This window comes from Nestor notabilis, unplaced genomic scaffold (assembly GCF_000696875.1).
Source record: "Nestor notabilis isolate BGI_N333 unplaced genomic scaffold, ASM69687v1 scaffold11911, whole genome shotgun sequence".
NCBI classification, from domain to species: domain Eukaryota; kingdom Metazoa; phylum Chordata; class Aves; order Psittaciformes; family Psittacidae; genus Nestor; species Nestor notabilis.
The window spans coordinates 1-27,983 of NW_009915179.1; the positions used below are offsets into that span (position 1 = coordinate 1).

The following is a 27,983-nucleotide window of genomic DNA, read 5'->3' on the forward strand; positions in this document are numbered from 1 at the left end:
CTCCCTTTGACCCTGACCCACAAGCTCTCTGGTGACTCATTACCTGTCCCCAGACACAGGTCCATACTCTCCAGCCTATCACTGACATAAATAGCAACTCCCCCTCCCCGTCTGCTGGGCTTGTCTTTTCTAAAGAGCCAGTAACCTTCCGTTCCAACACTCCACAGGAAGTCATAGGAGCCATCCCACCATGTTTCTGTGATACTAATGATATATTCATGCAGCCATGCACACATCTCTAATTCCTCTTGTTTGTTCCCCATACTACGAGTATTTGTACAGAGGAATCTTAAGCCAAACTCCAGATGAAGCTGACTCATTAGCTGGAGCAGCTGAAATATCTCTGCATCGCTCCAAGCACTTATTACAGGTGCTGGCAACTGACTGGGAGTGTTGGGATGGATCGATGCCCTCCTCCCCTAACACATCAATGGTCATCAATGACAAAGCAAGTGGAGGGAACTGCAGGTGATCCATTTTCATGATGTTCAGCTCATACACAGGCCTTTCAATTCCTCCATCACAGCACTTAGCTGCCTGGAAATAAGAACACTTACTACAAATTTCTAAGGGGCACCCCAGATCTGCATTGATGTCTTGGTAAAGAGCAGCACTAATGAATGACCATGAACTTTGCTAAGGCCTTCAAATGCTGTGAATCCATTGCTAAACTGTTCTTGGATTTATCTGAGCCATTTCAGCTTTTTAAATCCAGCCCTAAGCTAAGCTCTCCCCTTTCTATCTGGACTCCCAAGTTCTGGTGTTCAAAGAAGTTGAGTCTCACACCTCTGGTCATGTCTGGGAATCCTCTAAGCTATTAGGAAGATCCTTAACTGTTGTTTTTCAAATTAACCTGTATTTGCCATTGATTAAGAATAGTAAAACCCTTGGGGGGGGGGAGGGGAAGAAAAATCAGAGTTTTTGAATTTCTCAAACTTCCACAAGTTTTCAAGAGATTCTCTGGCTTGACCATGTCTCAGAGGAGGTAAGGACTCTTGCTCCCTATGTCTAAATATATCAGCTTGTTCAGCAGCCTTGGACAAGGAAGTTTTTTTATACCACCAGAAAAACAACAAATTCCCCACCTAGAGTCTACCCTGAAATCACTCCTCATCTTACTGGTACCAACTGCTTCTATTGTTGCTTTTGACAGCTTTCTATTTATATAGCAGAGGCATTCGATGGGTAATATGAGACTTGCATTTAAATCAAAAACATCTGCAAACAAATACTTGGCAGGAATCTAAGGCATCTGAGTATGTGAGAAATAAATAATGACTTTATTAAAACCATTTCTTCCCTAACGCTTTTTTTTCCATTATTTACCAAGCAAGCAGGTGTTTGCTGAGCAAGCAGTTTTGCTAACAACATTCTTTGCATATTTTGTATACCTTTTTCTCCGGGAAGAGAGGACCCAGCTTTCCGTGACCTGGGAGCCACAAATATTTCCTCCTTGAGCATTTAGCAGAAGAATAGTTTTTCTTTTCTTAAGAAGGGAAGCGAGCCTGGCTCTTGCATAAGAGATTCCTGTAAGTGTTTACTTTCTACGTACAGTTGAGAAGATGACCAGCAACAGTAGTTTCACCTACAAATCACAGCCAAAATCCAAACTTGGCAGGCTGAGTATCAATAGAAACTGTATGAACTATTCCAACTAAACAGAAGCATGCTGCAGACTGGCTGGAGCATGAGGATGGAGGTGTATTCTTGCATCTGTCATTGCTGAGAGAACACCCTGCACTCCTTTGGTTTTTTTAACTTCTATTTGCTGGTCTGAGATCCTTAAGGGAGAAAAGCCTTTTAGCATGAGGGAGGGTCAGGTTTTTCACCCTGATGCTGCTGGTTGTGACTTCTTGACCTGACATTGCCCAGTGGTCTCCCGCCCCAAAACTGAGCAAGCTTTCTAAGACCCAGCCACTGGTGCTTTGAGCACTGTTTGGTTAATAGAGATGTACTACCAAGATATTTGCATTTTTATTCTCTGGGCATACCACAAAATGCCCATATCTCATCAGACATGCAAGAGATGCATCGCATCTGTAAGAAACTAATGAAAACAATTCACTGTTGCATTACTGGCTGTTAAACCCACACCTGGAAAACAGGCCAAGGACCTTCTGAGGTTTTTAATTCTGCCTTGATAGCTAATTCCTGATGGAAATGAGATGCCAGGACAAGATGAAGGTTTCCCCTGGAGCTGATAAATAGGTGCTGGAGCAACTCTCACAGTCTACTCCAAAGCATTTTGCCCCATCTGGTGTGAGTCTTAATGACACAGTGAAGTGCCCAGACTGATACATGCTTAGGTCCCATTAGCTCAAATTTGGCTTATAGTTAAGGCCGCAATTGATGCTTGTGTTCAATCAGGAGCTGGCCAAGAAAGTCTTGACTTCATCATTACCATACATGCAGGAGGAAGGCTGCTATATTTTTCCAGCACTTTTCCTCCAGAAAGGGGAGGCACCTCTCCAAAGCTCTGTCTGGAAATGGTGGTAACGTCTTGCTCTTGTGAAGGCAAGGGAAATGGGTAGGCACATGTTTCAAGAAAAAAAGTTCCATGGTAAAATTAACTATTGATATGATAGAGGTTCTTCCCCATCCTTGGCAGTTGCAAACATCTCACAGACAGATATGAGTGCCCACCAGGAAGCTGGATGAGACTGAAGAGGTTTAATGCCTTTCAGAGTGCTGCAGAAAGGCCGCCTGCTCCACACCAAGGCAACTCCACAGAAAGACAGCTTTTATTGCAGGGCTTTCAAACCATTTTCCAGCACCTAGACACAATGCCTACTCCACTGCTAGCCAAGAAAGCCTGCAAGTAGTCACCAGCAGCCTCTCTTTTGGCTGCTCTTAGCAACTGGGGGCAGCCATCAGAGCAAGGCTCACATTTACACCTCCGGCTTTGCAGCAATCGCCTTACACTCCCCTTCCCCATCCCCACCTCAGCAGGCACTTTTGCAGCATCAGGACAGGGAAGAGGAGATGAGAAGGTGAAGGGATTGCAGAAAGAGGAAACCCAGTAATAACTGATCACTTCTTCCTCATGGAAAGAGAAGGGCAGAACTGTTCTTTCTTCCTCACACACTAATCCTAGCTAGTCTATCATTTTTCCAGCCTAATTTTAACTCCATAAAAGTTTGGTCCTGTTTGTATGAGGAACCTGAGATGCATGGGAGTTGGCAGGTTTGGAGGACTGAAAATACCCAGAGTGAATTGAACAGCGGGAAGGGAGATGACCATTCAACAGGGCTAAATGAGTTGACCATGGACAGGCTGCAAATCAGTGGCCGTGCGGGGGCTACATCTCCCTTTGGCTGACTCTTGACCAATATTCCTATAGGACTAAGTCAATCGTGGCTGTTTGAGGCTGCTGTTGAACACTCAGCATGACCAGTGACACTTGCTCAGGCATTGGCTTCCACTAAATGCAGAATTCTCCCCAAAGAAAAAGAGAAACAACTTACAAAGCCAAGGCATCATCTTCAAAATAAATCCCCATCGTTACACGGCCACTTAAGATGTTTCCTGCCTCTTCGAAAGCTTCCCTGGCTGTGAAACAGACAAAGATAGAAAAATACACAATAGAAAGAGAAGTGTCAGCTTCCTCTTGGAAACCAAATTGCTGTCTGCATACATAACACCCTCCCACAGCAACTACGATTACAGGCTCATGAGAATGGATGCATCTCACGGCTACAAGCTATGGGAAGAGGAGTTGGCAGAGGCCAAAAGGATCAGAGGGAAAGTTCCTATTGTGAGAACAGTATCTGCTCTTTAGCCACCAGCACTGAAATTTCCAGGATCTGCACGACAGGGGCACTGATGGAAAATGAAATGTCTTTAAGGACTTGAAGTCCCTAAGTGTTCTTAGAAACAGGAGACCAATTATATGTCTAATCGTATAAATCCCAGTGACCTTTTGGAAATGACTGATGATGACTTAACTTGAGTAGTCCTAAGAGCCCAGCAGATAAACCAGCTTCCCCAGAAGTGTCTTTTGGTTTTATCCAGTTCCTCAGAACAGGCACTGTCTGTGACAGGCATCCAGACAGGATAGAAGGATCAAAAAGCTAAATGCCTTGTACACACAGTGTGCTCCACTGCTTTGTGCAGCTGCTGCAGCAGCTCTGAGTGTCCACCACTCACATTATGGAGATGGCAAGGTCAAATAGAGGATGGGGAGGAAAGAACTGGGTTGGGGCTCTCTTGATCCATCACAGCTGAATCTATCTGTGCTGAGAGACTGAGCGCAGAGCCTCAACCCAGTCCTTTTGTGTCCATCCTCTACTTGACTGACTCTTGGGCTGAGTTTGGGGTTCCCGAGGGAAATGGACAATGAAGTGGCTAAGACACTATCCATTGTATTTGAGAGGTTGTGGCAGTCCAGTGAAGTTCCTACTGACTGGAAAAGGGGAAATATAACCCCCATTTTTAAAAAGGGAAAAAAAGAAGACCTAGGGAACTACAGGCCAGTCAGTCTCACCTCTGTGCCTGAAAAGATCATGGAGCATATCCTCCTGGAAACTATGCTAAGGCACATGGAAAATGAGGTGACAGATGACAGCCAACATGGCTTCACTAAGGGAAAGTTGTGCCTGACAAATTTGGTGGCCTTCTACAATGGGGTTATAGCATTGGTGGATAAGGGAAGAGTGACTGACATAATCTACCTGGACTCGAGCAAAGCATCCTCATCTCTAAACTGGAGGGACATGGATTTGACAGATGGACCACTCAGATAAGGAATTTGCTGGATGGTCGCACTCAGAGTTGTGGTCAATGGCTTGATGTCCAAGTGGAGATAGGCGACAAGTGGTGTTCCTCGGGGTCAGTGTTGGGACCAGCACTGTTCAATGCCTTGTTGGCAATAAGGACAGTGGGCTGGAGCACACCCTCAGCAAGTTTGCTGATGACACCAAGCTGTGTGGTGCGGTTGACATGCTGGAGGAAAGGGATGGCATCCAGAGGGATCTGGGCAGGCTGGAGAGGTAGGACAGTGCCAACCTTATGAAGTGCAACAAGGTCAAGAGCAAGGTCCTGCACCTCGGCTGGGGCAATCCCAAGCACAGACTGGGCAGTGACTGGATTGACAGCAGCCCTGAGGAGAAGGACTTGGAGTGTTGGTTGATGAGAAGCTTAACATGAGCCAGCAATGTGCACTTGCAGACCAGAAAGCCAAATGTATCCTGGGCTGCATCGAAAGGAGCGTGGCCAGCAGACTAAGGGACGTGATTTTCACCCTCTACTCTGCTCTGATGAGACCCCACCTGGAGAACTGTATTTAGCTCTGGGGCACCCAACATAAGCAGGACATGGACCTGTTGGAGTGAGTCCAGAGGAGGCCACAAAGATGCTCTGAGGGCTAGGCCATCTCTACTATGGAGACAAGCTGTGAGAGCTGAGGCTGTTCAGCCCATAGAAGAGAAGGCTCCAGGGAGACCTTAGAGCAGCTTCCAGTGCCTAAAGGGGCTGACAAGAAAGCTGTAGAGGGGATTTTGACAAGGCATGTAGGGATAGAACAAGGGGGAATGGCTTTAAACTGACAGAGGGGAGATTTAGATTACATATTAGGAAGAAGTTCTTTGCTGTAAGGATGGTGAAGTGCTGGCACAGGGTGCCCAGAGGAGCTGTGGCTGCCCCATCCCTGGCAGCGTTCAAGGCCAGGTTGGACGGGGCTTGGAACAACCTGGTCTAGTGGAAGGGGTCCCTGCCCATGGCAGAGGGTTGGAACTGGATGGGCTTTAAGGTCCCTTCCAACCCAAACCATTCTATGATTCTATGACTCTAGAGCTGGTTTATGCCCTTGCAAAACAGCCTCAGTTTTTGGCAGCTGGAACTAAGGGAGAGACAAGCTTTGTGAGAACATGCAAGCCACAGTGTGTGAGCTTGTAAAATACAGTTATAGATCAGAGATCAAAACTGGTGATGCCAAAGGTGCAGTGAAAACGGGGTGGATTTCAGCACCACCTCCCCTCCCCCTTCGCATTGAGCAATTGAAAACAATAAAAAAGGCTCTTTGGACTTAAGGACAGTGGGAAACCACACTCTTTGAAGAAGTCAGGTTCTCCCAAGAATTAAGGTTACATCTCAGATATAGTCATGATGTATGTCGCTTTATAACTTAAGTAAGATCTCATTCAGATACTATTTTGTGTTCCCCATAATGCTGACTGTCATATCACAGTTGTCCAGCCCAAGCTCTTGGGACTGGTGACTCAGACCTCAATAGACTGAGGCTGGCTCATAACTGGTCACTTTTTGGTTCTTTGCCTCCTGCTTCCCAGCTACACTCAAAGCCATATTTTCCATTGTATACCCCCGGAACCACAGGGACCACAAACTTTCATTTACACTATTTTCCCTTCCAAATGCAAGCTTAGATCCTTAAAGGACTTAAGGAGGGTTTAGACATTGTAGAAAACAACACACATATGACAAAGCTGGTGACACAGCTTGGCTGGTTCATCTTGATATGGAGAAACCACTGTTGTGTAGGTCTGACGTTGGTTTCCAGCTCTCTGGGTTTTGGTTATTTGATTTTCAGTGCTGAAAGAAAAGCAACCCTTAGGACCAGCTGACGAGGATCACCAAGAACTTTACCAGCAAACCCCAACTACTGGAGAAAAGGCCATGGGCAGATCATCGCCCACCCTGTGCCTCAAGGCACTCAAGGACCTGGAAAGAGCAGGCTCACATTCAAACTTCCTGAGAAGAGCCCTTCTCCAGGTATTTAACTTAAGCCCTCATCTGAGGCATAACCTTGTGTTGAAGCGACGCCCTGGAACAGCCCTGGCTGCAGGAATTCTCCCCTAAATCAGGACAACCTTAAGCAGAGTCCAGACATATTTGTTTCATCAGGGTCATTCCTGATGAGATATTCCCTCCCCGTCACACTTCTAAATTTTTCTGTATTTGGGAACTGTGCCAGACCCAGAGCCATGTACCAGCCTTCATTTCTCAACAGCTCACAGCAAGGCAGGAAACGCCCCCCCCAATACGCACAGCTCCACTTACAGACACTAAGAACTTTTAAAGAAGCTATTTAAATATTTCCTAGAAAATTAACCCCCCCGGGAGGTCTCTTAATTTCCCATGGGGCCTGATCATACGCTGCAGCACATGCCTCGAGCTGGAATCCCAGCTGCCTTCCATGACATTGAATTGCACAAGCCCAGCTTCACTGCAGGATTTGGGAACAAGAAGGAATAAAACTGCCAGATGTGGAAGGGTCTACAGCTTCTGCAGAGTTTTTGGAGGCAGGATGTGAGCATCAGCCCTTATCCTTCTAGCAGAATGCATCTCATGATCCCATGCTCTTCAGCATCACCTGTAGGCATCTTTGCATGCCTTCTTCACTTCGTTTACACTGATGCTGGCAAGGCCTACAATGGTACCAGAGCTTTGCAGACCACAGGCGTATTTTTAAGCATTTGCTGCATGGTTTAGGACAATCTTACTTCCAAGCGTGCTTCCAGTTTCTGCATAGCAAACAAATTTATCTCCTATAAATTCTTCACGTTTCCAGGAAAACGCGCGTTCATTGCCCTAATAATACCATCCACCTCTTTGTAACAAATTTTCATTATGATTTTTCCAACAAGCCTCTTTTAGCTCAGACTCACTGAAGGGCTTCCCAATGTAGTTTTCTGATACTAAATGTTGGAAAAATACAGGGCTTTATTTAACTGGACATCTTATTGCTCTGTTTCAGTTAAGTAGAAATGGCAATGACATGGCATGTTGCTGGTTCAGGTTAGAGCAGGAATTCTTGCTGTCAGAAAATCATTGGAAATTCCAGAGAAGTCTGCAGGCTGATAAGAGCAGCAATGTGGTTTCCCAGACTCTGGCATGGGTTCGGTGCCAGAACAGCTGGCTCCAGTTTTCTGTTCCCTCAGGTCATTCTGCATGATGCTTGAACACCCTGCAGGTTACAGGCAGGGAAAGCATCACAGATTCCACCTCCCTTGGCATCTCCGGCTGTTACTTCAGACTGCAGATGCCATTCCAGATTGCAGACTGAGTGTGCCCTGAGGGAAGAGGCAATCTTGTGGGCTCCACACAGAGGTGTCTGGAAACCTCCAAGACTCTTGTCTGCATGGAAGGAAATGAACAACTTCTATATAAGGAAGAGCCTGAGCTCACACATCCAGTCAGATCCAGGCAGGTTCCTTCCATGAACCCATCTCACCATCCAAGGTTCTACCATGGGGCTAATCCAGGCTCCACTACTGCAGAGTGAAGTATGTGGAATAGAGAGAAGATTTTGGAGCTCAGCTGATGAAATCCAGGGAGAAATGGACTAAAGATTTTTCTGAGATCAGTAAAAGGGAATTTAGACCCTCCAGAAACAGGCAGGCATATTAGCTGTCAGCTGGCTTGGTGAACACAGCTCAAGTGTTTTCTGGTTGGTTTCAGACATTTTATTTCATGCTTACTTCTGTGCACAGCTGACTTCCTCTGGACCTCCTTGTGTGAGAAAGTAGCTTGGTTTGCATTTAACCAAAGTTTACAGACACAATGGAAATTCAAATGAAAAATAGTCTGAAATTTTGATCTTGAGAAAGATTGTGAAATTCTCCTTTTTTTAATACAGTAATTCCCAGGGGTAGCTGGTAACTGAGAGACCATGGGGTTGGAAGGTCCTAGCTCTCCACTGTGGGTTTCACTGAAGCATGACATGACGTTCCCTTTATTTCTTCTCCCTTGCTAAGATACACAATTGTCAATGAAAAATCACCATAGTTCTTGGGTCCATTTCCCCGACTTTCAGAAAGTTTATGGAGACCCACTAGATCCTGGACCACAGCTATGGCATGCAATAAATGACACTGGAGCAGCATCTGAGTGACTAGCAGCAGGCCGGGGAAGGAGAGCATGACCGCTCCAAGCTTCAGCCACTAGCCAGGACTATACTGACCGAGACTACAAAATGAGACAATTTCAAACAAGTTAAGAACATTCTTCCCAGCAACTTTGCTTACCATTTCTAGCTGATGTGCACCACCCTGGGGGCTGTGCCCATCTCTTTCAAAGTCCAAAAGTGTATTTCATTGAGTTATTCACATTTTGTTCTTTCTGATGCAAGACATTTATATTTTACCTTATTGCTCCTTTGTTTGGTTGGGTTTTTTTTTTTTTACAAAAAAGATTTTGGGTTCCGTGTTGGTTGCAAGGACTGGGACTACCACATTTGCAGGAGGAGTCAGCAAGATAACTATCAATTCTATAGTGGAAAGGGCTTTTTTTAAGAAGGAATATGGTGTGACATGTTGTACATGGACTGCAAGAAGAGGCTGATGGATCTGGGCTTGTTCAGTCAGAGGCTGAAAGGGGGCTTATAAAGAGGACGGATCCAAAATCCTCACAGTAAGGGGCAGGCGATACAACAGGAACAACAAGTACAGACTGTGGCTTGGTAAGTTCAGATGGGACATCTGTAAATATTCTTTCAGAGAAAGGTCAGAAAATGAAACATAGAGGAACTTCCAAACACCTGGAATCACCCCTCTCCCATCAGGAATAAAGCTGAGTGCTTAACCCACAAATACCACACTAACCTTCACTCGTGGCTGTGCTAAATACTCCTAGAAGCGAAGTGTGGTGATAGGATGACAGCTCAGACGGAAACTCGCCTCTTAAATATCTTTCTGCTTCATCAATCGTGGCAAGCTTCAGAGGGCAGGAAACTCGGCTCCTACAAGAAAGGCAGAGAAACAACACGAGCTGCCGCCTTTTTCCTTTTTGGGATGAAGAGACAAAAGGGCAATTTCAATCCAGCAATGCCCCAACCCAACATGACAACTGTTACGCGTCATTAAAGACAAAAATCAGTCATTTGGGAAGGAAGGACAGTGCCTAGTCACAGAAAGGCACTGGAGCTGGTTATGACGAAGAGAGAAAGAGCCCTGAGCCAAACTGGTTGCCCTCAGATCCTTGGGATTCCCATTCTGTCCAAGAACAGCTATTCCCTGACATTGAAAAGCACAAAAAGTTATTAAGCTCATTTCCAAACCAGGTCTAAAATCAGATCTGACATTATTTTTCCAAAAAGGATTTCCATTACACAGGCCATGAAGTATGCAGAACATCATCTAGCAGATGTGCCAGTCTTACTGTGTATGGGTTCATTAACAGACACTTACAGCATGATGAAAATGGTCAGTTCTTTGGTTCCCCACATGCCATTGTACATCACTGATCTCTCTCCCTTCTCGTAAATCTTAATGGTAGGAAACTGAGTGACATTCTCTTCTGTGCAAATGACAGGCCAGTCCCAGCAGTTTACCCGAGAAAGCAAAACCCCCTGAGTTCCTAGAGTGGAAAACAAATAAGATTAAATAATATGAAAAAAATAATAATTAAAAAAAAAAAAGAAAAAGAAAAAGAAAAAAGAAATGGTTGGAAAAAAGTGCTTTTTGTTAGCTTCTTTGAATATTATCACATATATTTATATTAACGCTGCCAGAACTCCTATTTGGTTTGGCATGCATCCTACAGAGCTGGATCCTAGCACACAGAGCGAGTGCAGGTGGGCTACCACTGAGAAACTGTTGCACCATTCCCGGAGTCAAACACTGCTATGTGTGGGCAGAATGTCAAAATCCAGCCCAGAATATACAATCCTTTTGAGTACAGGCTATCTACCTCTTGAAATCACTCATGAGTATACCTTACACTTTTGAGCATAATAGGAACTATTTCCAGCCTGTGAATGTATTAAATACCCCAGCAGGTGTGATTGATCCGAACAACAAATCAGGAAGAGAATAAACTCAGGGAAGTAGTAGGTTGCACTTCTCAGAGACAAATTTCCAGAGACATTCACATCTGGCTGGTTATTCAAAGCGATACCATGAAACCCTGAGGCAACTGTCCAGGAGCATAAAACGCAGCAAGAAAAGGTACTGGAAATATTTAGGAATAAGGCCAAGACAAAGAAACCATGCAGGCATTCGCTTACAGGAAAGAGGGAAGATAAAACTGGCATGGAGAAGGCTGAGGCATTCAAGGCTCTTTGCTTATTAAGGTGCCCAGTATTGAAAAGTGTCTGTTCTACTTAAAGCATGAAGCCAAATACACAAGAAACAGTTAAAGGTGATGTAAGCAAGCTAGATGTAATACAAGCTGGCAGTCTGATGGCATTCACCCTATCCTACCCATGCCAAATCCTCATCTCCAAACCACTAGCAAGTATGTTTAAGACCATAAGAAGGGGGTTTCACAAGTAAGGGAAAGGAAGAGCACTTGGGAATTATAGAGCAGCCAGTCCAACTTTAGTTCCTGGGAAAAGTACAAAAAAAGCTTTTTATGGGTCTCAAAGTGATTATCTCAAGGGATTTGCAGGCAGTGAAACAAATGAAGGTTGGTTCTCTGTGTGCTCTCTATGAGCCAAAGGCACTCCAGCATGTCCTTATCAGCCTTTCTTTCATCTACAGGCTGCATAAAGACCAGCACACACTGCTGCTGCTCCATGGCTGAGCCTGTGCTAAGCTGGCAGGTGAACCATCACTGGCTTCACCAGCTACCTTGGTGGCCAGCCTCACCTAACCTGCCTCCCACCTACTTGCAGGCTTGACCAAGGACAGCAGGGCTACATACAGTCCTCAGGCCATATCATCCATGCCCACTGAAGGAATGCTGTATCTCAGAAATCTTCACGCCTTCCCTAAATTTCTTTGAACAGGATTCAACAGTTACATGGGAAAGATGGGATGAAACCTAGAGACAAGTACACACATGGAGGCAGACCATCACAAAGTGTCCTCCAGAAATCAGGGTAAGGGCAGGTGATGAGGATTTCTCAAGAGTACGGCAGAACAAAACAACTAAGCTTTGTTCTCTGTCTGTCCTAGGTTTGATTCTGATCACTATTTTCATTACAGGCCTGGCTGATGGAATAAAACATATTCCTGCAAATGATCCCAAGCCCAGAGGGGCAGAAAGCAATTTGAAGAGCAAAATGTAGCAACAGCAGCATTCTGTAATGAGAAGCAGGAAGCACAGATATCATCACTGCTGCAGAAGAGGGCAAAGCTCATTCTGGGATGAACTCTAAACAACATCTACAAAATGTGGGAGGAAAATGATGCTCTTCTGTGGCAGTGAGACCTTTGCAGAGCCCAGCAAGTCAGGCTGGGAAACGTTTTTAGAAAGGCTTAAGCGGATGTGAGACCCCAAAGAAGTTTGGAAGACCTACCTCCTGAGGAAAAACCCAAAGAACTGTGTTCCTTTTGATTGGAAAGAAAGAAACAATAAAGCTAACAATATGTGAAGTCTGCTCTGGAAGTGACACCAAGATGACTCTCTTTTGCCAGCTGGGCAACGACAAGCAACAATCCATTCCCAGGAAGGGAGGTTTGCCCAGATATTGAAACAAGCTCCTGAGAACCAAGCACAGCAGAGTCTTTTTGGCAGAGAAGCTGTGGAAGGGTTTTAATCACAGGTTAGAAACATGCCTGCCAGGGATGGGCAAGGCATCTCCAGAAACAAGAGTGAAGGCAGAGGTGACCTTAGCATGTGTTTCTATCCCCTATCCCTATGTCCTTGTCATCCCACTGGACCATTTTCTGCAACCCTCATTTTAGGCTCTGCTTTGCAGCTCACGTGAGGAGTTTGCTGCTGTTCTGCCTTGTGTCAAACTCATGTACAGACAAAGCAAGCAGCAGCACAGAGTTAAGGGTCTGCAATTCCACTCAGTCAGGAGCTGTCAAAACACTCCATGAGAGCAGAAATGGTTTGTGTCATTCTCCAGGCTCTGAAATAACATCTCAAATTAAAAGCCCCTGGATTTATTTCACACCTCTGATCCAGTATAGCTGGTTCTTCTCATTTCTTAACACATAATCTTGTGTCTTGCCCAACTCTGAAAAATAATGACATGGAAATAGGGCTTTGATGTCTAGTTAAAATTGAGTTGCAACACTGCTCTAAGGTCCCTCAAATATGAGATTTAGCATTTAGATACAACCTCAGGGGATTATGTACCAAAAGTACTCCAAAGGAACCCCATCTGGCCTGAGGAATACTTTGTACAAGATGATCGCTCTCCATCCCAATCTGCACTGTATTATTAGTTACTGAATGAGCAGCAGTTTCAGGAGTTGAGTTACTCAGCAACAGATTGTTCAGCCCTGCGGTCATTGCTGGATGGGAAGAAAGGTGAAAGAGGAACACAAGATCCTACTATTCTGTGCATTTAGGTGCTACTAAAACCAGCAACAGCAAGAACCTCTGTCCCAGGGGTCTTATAAAACCAGAACAAGACAAATCATCAGTGCTATAGGGAACAAGAAAAGACAAGAATCCCTTAAACTTCTAATCTTTTTGAGGGCAGGACTGATATTAGAAACAGCTCTCTTGAAGAGCTGGTCCAAAGGCTACAGCATGAAAGAGAAATAAGTTATGTATGAAATGCTGCACTTCAAGAGGAGGAATCCAATATGGAATGGGAAACAATTACCCAGAGAGCATCATATAATGGACTCCTAAATCCTTGCTTCAGATTTAGCTTCCATAAATACACTTCGCTAAATCACACAGGTGATTTTCATGCCTTTGAACTACAACTTCAGACCCCTGTCTTTGGAAGTCATTGGTCAAGAAGATTCCACAAGCGCAGGAAAGGGAAGCAGACTGTTTTTCATCACTATTGCTTTTCTTAGATATTGGTTTCCTCTCTTCTTTGCCAAAAAGGTCAATGACACACCTAAGAAATGCTCAGCACTGTCTCACCTTCACATTCTGTTTTCTTGTCTTGTAAAAGAAAACAATAGCTGCATCAGTTAGCCCCAGCAGCAGTGAGGATGGCATGCTCTTGCAGCAAGAGCAGAAAATGTGCTCAGTTCAGCAAGACAGAGATGCTTCTCTTTCTCTTGCTAGATTGGATCTCTCAACAAAAGGAAAACACTTGCGCTATAAACTTAATTTTGTGATGATGTGCTGAACGTCTGTTCCTGGATGAGTCATGGGGTCATTCCAGTCTCCAATCTCCTCTGTTCTATTGCGCTTGATCTCATATGGCCTATCCTCAGTGCCATTTTGCATAAAGAATTGGCATCAAAACTGGCACCTGGTTCTGCAACTCAAAATGTGCCTCTAGAATGGGTGATTCATGCCTCAGACAGCTGGTCTTGGCTTCTCAGCCCTTAGGAAGAATGCTCCACCCCAGAAAGCAGACAGGAATACAAGCACTTCCAGAGGAGCTGAGATATTGTTCCAAAGCCAGATACCATGTTTTATTCTCCCCCTGGCCATAACTGATTGCTCAGAGACCCCTAGCCTTTTAGTTCTTCTAATTCCCTGGTAGCCTGCCTGTGACTCAGGCTCCCTCAGCAGCAGAGACTAAGGATCTCCAGATCCACTAATGCAGCTGTTCTCCATCCTCTCCAAGGCTACAGTCCAGAAAGCAGACTGGAGTCATTCTACAGGTCACATCTGGCCTGGAATTCTTTGGCGGGACCTTACTGATCACAGAGGAAAAGCTCTGACCCCATCAGTTCATAATCTCTATTGAGAATCTGTCTGTGGCTACTTTCATGCACCGAGATTGATATCAAATGATTAAGAAAAACACATGGTGAAAGACTGGCTCTGCAGAATCAGCCAAGGTTTGACCACTGGCTCAGGAAGAGGCAGAGTTTCATACACTGACTCTCCCAGGTTGCTCCTCTAGCTGGTCTGATTGCTGGAGAGTCTAAAAGAAACCCCAAACCATCAACAACCATAATATCTCTAACAACAACCACCCTCCCCGAGCTTTCCTGTTGATTCCTTGGATTTCGGTCCAGATCAAAGCTGCTGGTGACCTTCTTTTTATGCAAACTATGAATGCAGAACCACTTTCAACCAAACCACAGCATTGTCTGCAGTGTTCCCAGGATGGTTTCTTGCAAGCAACTCCTACTGCATCTGCTGTCTGGGTCCTCTGCAGACTCTATACAGGTCCCCACTGCCGAGAGCTCAGCCTCAGGCCTGCTTGCACTCTGCAAACTCATCGTCAGTTTGCAAAATCATGCAAACTCTGTAGGACATGGTGCCAGGTTCCCGGGGAGTGCCATCACTAGGAGAAATGAGCCTTAATGAAGAAAAACAAATAGAAGGCACCAGCCACCTATGCGGTTGCCAAAACAGCTCTCACCCAGATCCATATGACTTCCCACTGTGCTGCAATGAGTTTGGGATGAAGCCACCTCAATGTCCCCTGCAGCCAGGGAAAGAAAGAGGCATCTCTGGAAGAGATTTTAGCCCATGTAAGGATGATGAATGTGAAGAAGAACCCGCCTCTCCCCATTAATCATAGAGAGGGATGGGGCTGAAGATTTGAATGAAGCTTACACTGCTCAGAAACTGTTCAGAAGCTCCTGAAGGATCACTCCCTCCTGGCTTTACTACCAGACTACTCGATGTGTGCTGTCTTTAAGCATTGCTGATTCTTGCCGTTACGTGTTATTTATGGAGTCCTGTGGCTGTCTACGAGAATTCCCATGTAATTAAGCCAGTCTCCATGCCCTGAAGGCATCATCATTGTAAATTCTTCCTCTGACACCATCCTGCACCAGTGGATCTGGGCCTGTCCACACCTGTCTGTCACACTTTCCACCAAAACCTGGGCCAGTTACTGCTCCTTTCCATATCAAGTACTTCCAAGGACAGAAGATCTGATCTGCCACCCAGCACGCTGATTTGCTGTGCACCATGCAGTCCATCCTCTTGGTCTGTAAAGGCCACAGGTGCACTGCCCTGGTCCTCCCCATGCTCGGGCACTCATCACGCAGCCATTGTGCCCACCAGCATCGCCATCATTCATCCCACTGTCACTCTGCCCACCAAGATCACCATCTCAGCTGCAAGGCAGTTGGGCAGCTGGTGTGTACCAGTTTACACCAAAAGAAGGCGACTGAAGAAGGCTGCATTTGCAGTCCCACGAGTTTATAGAGGTACAGTGAACCACAAAGATTCCTAAATAAGAAATAAAGGACTCTTCCTAAGCAACCTGATGTGGATATGCCTTCCTTAAGAGTTTGAGAGGAAAAAACAAGTATATTCTGGGTGAGGGAGGGAGGGAGGTACCATCAATACCCTTCCAGTCTTCTGGTTCCTACTACCAGGGCAGGTGTATGCCAGCTGTAAAGCACTCAGACCTGTGGCACCTTACCTTCCAGGTGATCGGCCACCTCTGCGTAAGACTGCAGCACTGCCAGGGACACTGCCTCCCCTGAAAAACAGGAGAGACATAGCTCTGAAGGACATACAGGTGACAGGCCAGCCCCATCTTGCTCTCTGACAATGTCACGTTACAATTCTCTGCATCCTAAGGTGCTTCAAGCTCTGAAAGACTTCAAAGAAAAAAGGAAAACTGGATTTTACGCTTCTGCACAGCAAACAGCAACCAGGATGTCTAGGCTATCCCGTGATACCACAATATCCCCTCTTGTCCTACATTTGATGCCCGTAAAATGAAGGTTAAAAACCCATGAACATTGATAACTTCTATGCTGAGAGATATCGTCTTCACACATCAGTCAATGAGAAGAACTGATTTACTCTGGTTGCTCAGTGGGGAGGCCTGTGGGGCTGGATGCAGCACTTATCATTCAATTCTACAGGATTACCATAGTATGGAAAGCACAGTGAGCAGCACAACCTCAGAGAAAGGACACCAAGCCACACCTCATACTCACAGCTGGCATAAAACAGCACCACCGTCCGGGCTGTCTCCAAGAGAGCAGAGTGGAAGGTCTCCTCTGTCAGGACATGGATCTGCTCCAGGGGCAGCTCTCGCTTCTTGTCCCTGGAAACTGCTTCTACCACCTCATCATCCTGGATGTCTGCAAGGGACCCACAGCTGCGCATGAACACAGGTATGTGTGCAGGGCAGAGGGAACTGCAGCCCCCTGTGCCACCCCAGCAATGTGTTTTCCTAAGCCAGCCCCTCTCAGCAGGGACATGGTGACTGTTGTCAAGTGGTAAGTAACTGTCTCATATGGGGGAATGGAGGCACAGGCACGCATACAAACTCATCAAAAGGCACTCATGCCATCTCACACCAGTTGTGCCCTGTGGTTTGAACACTATTCTTTCAGCATGTTGGCTCCTCTAGGATCCTGTGCCACTTTTTCTAAAACAAAACCATTTTTCTCTGGAAAACAATGCATTTTCAAGGATGTGCTGCAGGGGCCAGTGTTTTCTCCCTGGGGAAGGCAAGCCTGGAACAGCTTACAAAAAACATGTCTCAAACCTTTCCAAAGGGACTGATAATTCTGATGCTATTCTGATGATTGAAAAGAAGAGCGTGCTGGATGCACTTTAAACCCCTCATGCCTCTAAAGCTGGATGTATTCAAGCAGAAGCACCCCTGTCCCTCATGCAGCACTTCTGCAACTGTTCCTCTAACAGCTGCTGATTTTTCTCCCTGGTGTTTCCTCTAAAAATTATGCCTGTCTGTCACAAAACTCCAGTGATCTGCAGAGAATCAAAGAGCCACTTGTACAACCATGATGTGACTGTGATGGTTTGCCTTGGATTTGCAGAAGTGTTCTCTAATGCTTTAACATATGCCTGCATGTCTCTAGCAGATGCTGATGCATGTCCTATCTGATAACAATCAGCTTTTCATTGTTCAGTTGCACACCTTGATTGTTATTCTCTTTTTCATCCTCATCTTCCTCTTCCTCCTCACCCTCCTGGATTTGTTTGACCTTGTTCTTATCTTCCACCAGGGTTATAACGTCATCAGTGTCTTCCAAGAGCAAGTATTTGATTGGCATTCCCTAAAGAAAACAGAATAAATCAGTCGGAGCAAAACATCACCCTCTGCCTATTCTGTCCACATGCCAAACTCAAGGCTGATGGGGCACCATCACCCAACTCCTTTTTCGGGGGGTATTTACAGATTCCTAAAAGCTGCTAAACAGGGAAGGACCTCGGGTGTGATTCTTTTGTCCAATTTCACCTGTGCATGAGTTTTTCTCACTCCAGACTGATGTTTCCTTGCAAGGAAGTACTCATGGCTATGTGGGATCCTGTGCCTGGAGAGGTGAAAGTGAACACTTGCTCCACCTCCAGTCATCTTAAACTTAGATGCATCTCTGCAAGAAAAAGCCCAGCGGCCAAATAGTGAAGGAGAGCAGGGAGGTACAGGGTCCACTCAGCTGTCCCCACTCTAGAGTTAGGCTGGGTCAGAGCAGCCCATCTCAGCCTGGGAAACTGGCACACAAAGTCCTTTATCTCATGGAGATCAACAAAGCAGAGTGCTCCCAAGTGTACAGGGGCTGCCAACCCATGGAAAGAAAACAGCAAAATGTATTTCTCAGAAATGAGACCTTGTCATCTTAAAATCAGTTCTGGCACTGTCTCAGCTAAAGGCACTTCAGAGAAAATGAATTTTGTAGTGAACTGAGAGAAATGACAAACTGCTGGCACCTCCCATTGGCTCTAAGAGGAGAAACACAACATGCACATCTCTCACCAGGGCATGGGAAGCCCTCAGGGGATGCTCAGGTTCAGGTCTGATCCTGTACCTTTGCAATCACAAGTGTGACAGTTCAGGTAATCTGGGGCAATGTGCGCTCCCTGGCATTTGTCAGTGCTGAATTCCATCTCGCCTCACAAGCTGGGTCAGGTCCCTCCAGAGTTTAGCTCATCTTGATCAACTTACACCCTGCCCTTTTCCCAGATCACTGCCAGAGGCATTCAGTTACATCAGTCCAGCACAGACCTTTGGTTGTTTTCACTCAGTTTCACGCATTTCCTCTCCCATCTTTTGAATGCCTTTGCTAAGGGGGCAAGACCCTTTAGAAGTCTAAAGGAATTTGCACTTGGACTACTATATTAGGTAGTTCACAAACTTGTGTTGCCTTAAGGTGTAATGGAGATGTCACCCTATGTTTTGAGACCAAAGTAAACTCAGTATTCTATCTTAACCAGCAGGCACAATTGCTCTGCAGTACCAAACTCAGGCAGTTCCAAATACATGTGTGCATCTAGGGAAAGATTGAACTTCTGGGAAGGCTGTCAAGTAACAAGGGAGCTGAGCAACACCCAAAACCTCTCAAGAGCACCATGCCCAGACAGGGAAACAGGAGCTGTACAATAAAAAAATCCAGCATCTGACCTCATCTGGTGTCTTGAGCGCGATGTTTGACCGGCGCAGAACATTCAAACCTACAAAGTCCCTTCCAAAATACAAAGTGAATATTAGATGATGTGACATGCAAGGTCACCCCCTCCGCTCAGCCTGCCTGGCTGGCAAGCCCACCTTCCTCAGCAGCACCACATCCTCACAGAGTCATGCTTCAGGCTGCCCCAAGAACTTGCAGGAACCCAGAATCAATGTCAGTGGTGGAGAAATAGGCTCCAAGTGACCACCTGGTGGGACTGCGCTGCATTAACATGCCTTTTTCACAAGGAGCTTGGATTCCCTTTCTGTGATTTGGGTCTTTGCTCACACACTGGTGACCACATCCCAGTGCAGCTGCTCTGCTGGTGGACATCAGCTCATGCCTAAATGCAGCCAGGAAATGCCTCCATACAGGGAGGGTACCACTGTGGCAGAAAGCTGAAATAGGAGAGCCCACACCCATCTCCTCCCATTTGCACAGCTGCCAGCAGACAGACCCAAAGGCTGTGCAACCATGCCTTCAGGGACTATACACTTCCTTTGGCAAGACACCGTGGAAGCATCTGCAAACACAAGCCAGTCTTGTGTGTGCAGGCTGCTCCTGAGCCCATAGAACAGAGACAAGTAACTGGTGACCAACCGCAGAGGAACCCAGCCCTGCACAGCACTACTGCCCCAAGGCTATCCACAAACTTGTTCCCCAGGAGGACAGGAGATACATGTGCGGGTCTAACTCTGAGAGCTCTCATTGACTGAGGAGGCATCGCTGAGTGGAGATGCCCATTGGATCCCAGCACCTAGCACTCGCAGTCCACCTTCTTTACTGGATCTCCTGCCCTTAATTTGAGGACAAGATACAAGCCTTCCATCAGTGCTGTTTCCTTTCCAAAATCTCTCTTAGTCTGATTGTTCTCCACTTCTAAATCAGCAAGAGACTCAAACATTTTTACACTTCCAGCCAGTCTGAAACCAAATTAATATGATTTTGGACCAAGCCTTAAATGTGACACCTTCTTGCAGGATATAGCCTAGTGTAGTGTGTTGATCTTGCCTGGGCACCAGGTGCCCACCAAGCCACTCTATCACAAATCATACAAACTCAGTACACCTAGTTTTACTGCCTCTCATCCAAATGTGAATAACTGACTATCATCCTGGTGGTGGGGTAACTGAGCTCTGAAACACCACAATAAGCAAGGAGATCCCCAAAACACCTGAGAGCAAATACCTGGACAAAAGGGCAACCCCTGCTTTCCCCAAGAGCTGCCAGGCCACAAACTCTGCTGTCCTCCTGTCAGCCTCATAGGTCTCTTTCTGGCTGAGGATGAACACAAGTGGTAGCCCAAGCTGTAAGTGAACGGTGGACACCTTCTCTGGGTCCTCAGCAACCTCTGTCTGGAGAAGAAACATGGTTACACTGCAGCACATCTCCACACCACAGAAGGTAACTCAGTTCTTCTGCACAGCCCAAGCCACCATATGTTCCCCAGCCACAGAAATGAGACCCTTGAGAGAAAGCCTTCAACCCTGGCTCTAGATCATCCATTGCAGCAGAACCCACACAACCCCGGTTAAACTGTTCCAACCTGTTGAGACCCTCCCTGTTAAAAACCTGGGGTTTATTATGCATGTTCTTTGCGACTTAGCAATTACAGATGTCAAATCTCCATTATTTTTTATTTACCTGGCATCCATTCCCCGGGGCAGTCTGAAAACCCCAGCTGCAACATGCAAAAGCTGGCATCCTCTCCCTTCCTGCCTTGGACATGTTGCTTCATGAAGTGCCCTCCCCCCATGGGCCTAGCCAGGAGCTGTAGAAGCTGGCTGAAGAAGGCACTTTCCAGCTCACCTACCCTTCTTTTTCGCTAGGCAAAGATGTCACAGTGGGAACTGGAGGCCTGCTGAAGTTCAATGCCCCGTGGGAACAGGAGATAGGAGGGAGCCTCCTGTCCCTCGGGCTCAGCAAGGCATGAGAGACTGATAGAGAGCTTCCCAGGGTGCTGAGCCTCCTGTGAGAAGTGGCTAAGTACTTTGGTCTGTCTAGTTTGGAGAGAAGGAGGCTGAGGGGCCATCTCATTGCTCTCTACAGCTTCCTGAGAAGGGGATGTGGAGAGGGAGATGCTGATTTCTTTCTTGTATCTGGGGATAGGATATGTGGGAATGGTTCAAAGCTGCACCAGGAGTGGTTTAGAGTGGACATTAGAAAGCATTTATTTTCCAAGAGGGTGGTCAAAAACTGGGAAAAGCTTAATAGAGAGGTGGTCAATGCACCAAGCCTGTCAGTGTTTAAGAGACATCTGGACAATGCCCTAAATAACATGCTTTGGCCAGCACTGAAGTGGTGAGGCAGTGGTACTAGATGATCATTGTAGGTCCTTTCCAAATGAAATAGTCTATTATATCTTATTCTGTTCTGTTCCGTTCCGTTCCATTCCATTCCAGCAAAGCCCAAGGCACCTCCACCCCATTCCCACTCATGGTGCTTACAGACAACTAGAAGAGCACACACTGGTGCCAGGGTCTCTGGAAAGATCTAAGCAAGCCTAGCAGTGCAATGGAGTGTTGGTCCTATCCAGCCCCATGCCTGTTCCTTTTTTGGACTCAACCTGGGAGCTTTGCTATTAACTTCATGCGGGATGGGTGGATTCTCACACTCAGCTTTGCCCTCTGCTCGTACCTCCCTCATCCTCACATCTATCCCAGCTTCCCTCATGCCCACAGCCCAAGTGGCTCCTCTTTTCCTCTCACAGCCCAAGTGGCTCCTTTTTCCCTGTCGTACCACCAAAGGAGCCCCCATGAGCTTGAGGTGCCTGTGGATGTTGAGAATTGTCAGATCTTGCTCCATGGCTGTCCTCCTGCAGGGCTGCGCCAGGTCTGTTGCCCGCTGGCAGTGGCAGAACAACAACCAGGCAGATGACACATCAGGCTCATCACTGCTGTGAGAGAGAAAGCAAAATCCATGCTGAGCTATGCATCCACCACAGGGTTTTAAAGTGCCCTAACAGAATGACCATGTTTGCTAGCATGTGTTATAGGGCAGATGATCCTCAAGCTTAGAGTTTGGCAGGCTTGTGAGACCTCTTCAAGAGCCCTGCTACTGACAGGTACAGCTGTGTCCACGTGCCTTTTGTAACTGTGCTGAACATCTGATGAAGACCCTGGCTCACCGGGTATAAATGATCCCAACCCCAGAACACTTGTCCCAGCTTGAGATGGACACAAATCAAGCTTTTCGCATGTCTCTGCAATGGAGACCCTGGCAGAAGGAGGACAGCTGAAGTCTACATATTTTTCTCATGTCCTTTACCTCACTAATGACATATAGAGAATATTCTGGTGTTGGTCTGTGGGTTAACTTTGGGAAGTCACATTCCTTTTCCTACAACACCCATCCCTCACCTCTAAAACCGGGATCAGCTTCTTTGTAAAGGGATTTTTGGTCTTTATGTGGAAGAGTAGACTGTAGTATTAAGACCTCAAAGCCTGCTGCCCCGGTTGTCTGAAAGCTATTCACACTGGTGAAACTACCACCATTTCATCAGCTAAAGAGAAGGCCTGCTGGTGTCCTCCTTGCTTCACGAAGAATGAAGTCAATTCCTGTCCAAATGACAAGCGTGCCATCTAGTGGCAGCCAGAAAATGCTGTCCCTGATAATCCTGCAAGGACAGGGTGGCACAGCAAGGAAGGACCACTTCGGTGCCTGCCCTGGTGTCACCTATGAGATCAGGCAAATTGCTATATAAATGCTTTGCTGAAGATATCACATCCTATGTGATATTTCCACCTTCCTCCCTCTCAGTTTTGTGACTGCAGTAGGTTACGTCAGAAGCACACTGCATTGAAGGATCTGCCTTTTTAACGCAGGCCCCGCACGGGAAGTGGATGGCCTGAGCTGGCTAGGTCCAGTGAAGACATTGGGTGGGAATTCCCAATACATGAGCAGTGTCTCATGCAGCTGCAGAACTCACTGCTGCCAAAAGTTGCTGAGATAAAAAGTAAAAAGGTGTTTAAAAAAACCTGGTGGCTGTTAACACCATAATACAGGTTCAGCTCCCATCTCCGATGGTCTTGAAACCTCCGACTGCCAGAATATGGGAGGCTGTAGGCAACACACATCCATTTCATCCACAATGAAAGAGGGTAGATTTAGGTTAGATATTAGGAAGAAACTCTTCCTTGTGAGGGTGGTGAGGCGCTGGCACAGGTTGCCCAGAGAAGCTGTGGCTGCCCCATCCCTGGCAGTGTTCAAGGCCAGGCTGGATGGGGCTTGGAGCAACCTGGTCTAGTGCAAGGTGTCCCTGCCCATGGCAGGACGTTGGAACTGGATGAGCTTTAAGGACCCTTCCATCACAATCTATTTAATGATTCTATGATTTCCTCATACCCCTTGGGAAGCACCTACGGCCACTGCAGAGGCAAGATATGGAACTGGGTGGGCTTTGCTCCAACCCACGGCAGCAGTTTTTACCCTTCTCAGCTGGCCAAACTTGATCATCAAAACAGAAGGCTACATGTATCAGCCCTCCTGAAAACCTTGAGGTTTGACCATGGAAAGGAGACAGTCAGTTCTCCTATAAAATCAATGGACAGTCACAAATGTTATGGCTAGTCCAAATCCAGGAACATAAGCAGCAGCTGGTTTTAGAAAAGCAAAATAGATCTGACTGTACAGCCTTGGCATAACATCCCAATACCAGATTTGACCTAGGAATCTGAGAAACCAAGAGTAGAGCAAACAGTGCAGGGAAGCAACTCTACCTGGAGGGTGCGTCTGGACATACCTAGTGTCTTTCAACAGCGTTGCCTCAGTTGTCAAAACAAACTGGTGGACAGTCCCATAGACAAAAGCCGCCTCCATCACGGCTCTGTGCTCTGGAAAGAGAAAGGCAAGATGAACTCATCTCAGCTCCCTCCAGATCTCCATCTTCATCCTTCCCAGTGGTAAGTACCAATGCCCAGGCTTTCAGAAACTCATTAAAAAGCCACAGCTCTCTGAAGACACACTATACAGGTAACTGAGTAACTGGAGCTGGACCCACTTGCTGATCTGCAGGAAACACAGATTGTGTATGTGAATCTGCCTATGGGTTTACTCATTTTTCAAGACAGCAGCCACTGGCTTCCTTTCCCTCTCAAGCCTGGATCTGAAAGTTTATGCTCCCAGCAAAACTTTTCTGGTGCAACTGATCCCTTTGGAAACACAGCAAGACATATGGAAGTGGAGAACTTGAGTCTGGGTGGCCCTTCCAGGTTTCCTTGATACTCCATTTGCAGGATTTTTGTACAGAAACCCAGCTCCCTTAAACCTTAGTAAAAAATGCTCTGGGAGGGAAGCAAAGGTAAAAAAATCAGTGTTAATACCTGCTGTCCCAGTAGCTGGTACATATGCAAAGACCATGTTCGACTTCCCTTTCAAGGCATTTTCAATGTTCTGAAGATCTGCCAGTGTTTCAACGTATTTAACTTCATTAAAGAGCAGGGCACTGAGGAGTCAGAAAAAACTCATTATCAACTATTTTCTTTAAAGAGAAAATTTGCAGCCACATAACTGTGATGGGGAAAAGAAGGTAAAATTCCAGCTTCTTGTTGGCAGATTGAAGAGTCACAGCCAAACATAGCTGCCCAGATGTGTGCTGGTGAGTCATCTCAAGGGCAAAAATTTAACAAGGTCAAACCATACCAAAGAGACAAGCAGCTTTCTGCTTGGCTGAGAGCCACCTCTGGAATACACAGGGTTTGTATTTATGCAAAACTTGGTGTCAACAAGTGAAAATGGAAAGTAAAGGATTTCACAGGGGTGCATCTGGTCTGTACTTACAACAAAACATTAGCAACGATGGAGTTCACATCAAACAAGGCATCTGTGGGGAACTCTCTGATCAGCATGTTACCTCTGTGGAGGGAAAAAAAGAGTATCACCAAAGCTACTATGAAAGATTAGCTACACATACTAATTTAATTCTCACTCTGCTGAATACTTTCAGGTGTCTGCTGGCAGGTGTGGCTGGAAGGGAAATGTCAGGATTGAATTTGAGGATTTGGTAGGATTAAGCTGTTTTAGCAGTCACCTCTGTCACTGCTGTTTCACTCGGCTTCTGGGGCCTCTTGATAAGAAGCACAGACTAACAGAAGGTGTCTATATACCAAGCACCACCCTGTAGACTCTCACCACTAGAGGAAAAGTCCCCGTGGGTCATATACAACAGTCAATGAGAACTGAGCTGATACATGGAGCAGCTTCCAGCTGACAGCCCATGGAGACCAAGAGCTAACCCTTCACACCCAGGGCAGATGAGCTGACTATACAGACACGAAGAGCAACAAGGAGTGTTTCTTTCTAGGACTAGACCCAAAACCTAGTGGTCTGAGTGTAACTCTGGAGAAGCTGGTGGTTGGAGGCTGCAAGAAAGTTGATGTCACTACTGTCCCCATGGTTCTTCTCCTCCTCTACAGACGTCCTCTTCAGACGTCATTGACAGCATTTCCTTCAAACACTTGCACTGGAAAGCAATCACAGTATGGTGCCCTCCCTCACCTGAACAGGTAGGCTTTCCTTAATGCATTTTCTTTTCCACAGTATCTTGAGACATCCTCTTTGGGACAATTAACCTAGACATTAAAAGCATGTAATTAGACATTCAGCTCCACAAATGACTACAAACACACAGCACTACAGTTTTTCTTTCCATTCAGGAATGTAAATCCAGCCTTTCCAAACCTACTAGGAGAGAAAATACAACAAAATGGAGTCCAGAGATAGGTATTGGAGTTTGCATTTCAATTCTCCAGCTCAGCCTGCCTTGATTTGGGTCACACAGGATCAAGAGATATTATGATCTGCCCGGTATATTCAAAGCGACAGATTGCTGACATATATACAAGAACTTCTTATAATCTAATTATACTTGCCTGAATTTGTAATTCTCTCACCTAAATCTGCACAAAGTTTCAGCTAAAAACCCCTTTATATGAAATATTTATTGCACTGAATTGAAAAGAAGTGAACTGACCCCATCCATCATTCTTTGCAGTTGGAGCTGGCAGGAGGGAGCTTTGGAAGGAGTTGGGCAGTCCCACCAAAGTGAGACAAGCAGGCTAATGCCCTCCTGTGCAGCATGCTGGGGATCATATTCTTCTTTGTGCCATGCCCCTGGGTACACAGCAATGACCAGGCAACTCCATATACCCTATGCAGCTGCTGGGTGGCCAGATTAGTTCAGCCAGCTAAGCCTGCTACATGGGGTGCCCATGAAAAAGACCAATCTGCAGGAAAACTGTCCCCTAAACCCAGGAATGCAACTCAATGTGCACAGGTTCATCTACTGAGACTGAGCTGGGAGGCCAAGAGCAGCTCAGAGCTGCTCCTGCCTGACCTACAGCACTGCCAGTGCTCTGCTTTGCAGTGTTTAGAGACACAGGCACAACATCAAGCCTCTCTGGGATATGGGAACCTCCCTGTGGCCCACTGGCAGAAGGTGCAATGCAACTCACAAGCAGCTGACATAAGGCCAGGGCAGGGGATGAAACAGGATGCCCTGGTTTGCTTTCCTGTGGAGTCAGCCCCCACGGTGGCTCTCTCCTCCTCACAGGAAGCCCTGCAGAAATAATCTGCAGAAATAGGCTGTCCTGCCCCTCATCTCCGTTTACCTTCACCACTGAAATGCCATAGTCCTGGAGAGCCTCAGCTGAGTCCTCAATCTGCTCCAAGAACGGCTGGGCAGCAGGAGAAACTGAAACACAAAGAACCCTGTTTTCTATCTCTTCCCCTTACAGGTGAAGCAGATGAGAGTATCTTCAGGGCAAGCACTGTCTGTGCTCTGCCATTGTAATAGCATGCTAAGGTCCCCATGCAAAAATCCCTGGGACATCCCAGCAGACCCGAGCAGAGCAAACAGGGAGCCATGGCACACAGCCAGCAGAGGTGCCTGCAGGGATATGGCTGGGAGAGACAGAGAGACTGGGAATGGTTCTGTGAGAGGAGTGTTGATGTGCTGGGCTTCAGGTCCTCGGAGTCAAGAGACACTGCTCAATACAATATGGTCTTGCTCTTACTCCAAGAGTAAGGTATTTACTGAAACAAAACTAATTACAGACAACAACATGAATGCCTGCAGTCTCCCCTCCTTCCTTTCTAACTCACCCATCCTCTCAGTGCTGACATGGGAGCCGCGTCAGTGTCTCAGCCCACACTGATGTCTCTGGGAAACCATAGCCAGGGGTCATGAAGGAGCAGAAAAAGAAAAGCAAGGCCAAGGATCTTCTACTAATTCTTAACAGCACTTAGTTTCCCTGCATGCAACGAATCCTCCTTTCCCTGGGAGGTACCATGGAAGAGAAACCTGGCCCCTTTGAGGGCACAGCTCCTTAGAAGGCTGGGTTTCTCCTCCATGGTTACCTCCAGAAAAGTAATGAAGAGGTCTGAAGGAGTGTGCCTGGGGACACAGACAGGAAAGATCCCACCCCAAGAGGTCTCTGCCTGCCAGGAGCACTTGGAGCCATGCAAACACTGGTTTGCCAGCTGAGCTTGACGAGCTCTTCAAAATCGCTTCAGGTTTAAAAATCTCAAGAATTGCCTCTTCACTGTTCTACTTACACACCCTCACACAAGCCTTTGCTGAAAACCCAGGCTGATATAAATGCACACTGTTAAATACATACCATTATGGCTGAAATATGCCAGGGATGCTCTGCCGGCTTGCAAGGCACTGAAATACCGCTGGGGGCTCAGCTCCTGCAGCACCCTCGCATTTCCATGCGTTGGGATGGAGGAAGCACAAAAGAGCAGGAAAGAGAAGGAAGAAAACCATCTGTCCTTTTGGGCTGACATGGCCGTTATCAGCTACAGGCACGGGAGAGTGACAACTGA

At 46.5% G+C, this 27,983-nt stretch overlaps 1 protein-coding gene across 1 annotated transcript; it reads right to left on the reverse strand.

Annotated features, from left to right (window-relative positions):
- Positions 1-3,460: 3,460 nt before the first annotated feature.
- Positions 3,461-27,944, reverse strand: TXNDC16 (thioredoxin domain containing 16). Its single transcript, XM_010024002.1, has 15 exons — positions 27,776-27,944; positions 26,765-26,847; positions 25,653-25,726; positions 24,936-25,010; positions 24,479-24,600; positions 23,899-23,989; positions 21,897-22,053; positions 20,346-20,512; positions 19,112-19,172; positions 17,630-17,768; positions 16,680-16,826; positions 16,154-16,213; positions 10,143-10,311; positions 9,558-9,694; positions 3,461-3,549 (listed from the first exon to the last, which is right to left on the reverse strand). Exons 1-15 carry the CDS (start codon positions 27,942-27,944, stop codon positions 3,461-3,463), a joined length of 1,740 nt encoding a protein of 579 aa, XP_010022304.1.
- Positions 27,945-27,983: the final 39 nt, after the last annotated feature.

What these genes read in the sequence shown, in the direction of transcription:
- TXNDC16 (XM_010024002.1), bottom strand. Translation starts at nt 27,944, where the DNA reads ATGTCAGCCCAAAAGGACAGATGGTTTTCTTCCTTCTCTTTCCTGCTC. An exon ending in ATCGTTGCTAATGTTTTGTT is followed by an intron (nt 24,601 to 24,935) that starts GTAAGTACAGAC and finishes CTGACTCCTCAG; the next exon opens with TGCCCTGCTCTTTAATGAAG. An exon ending in CTGACCATTTTCATCATGCT is followed by an intron (nt 9,695 to 10,142) that starts GTAAGTGTCTGT and finishes CCTTTCTTGTAG; the next exon opens with GAGCCGAGTTTCCTGCCCTC.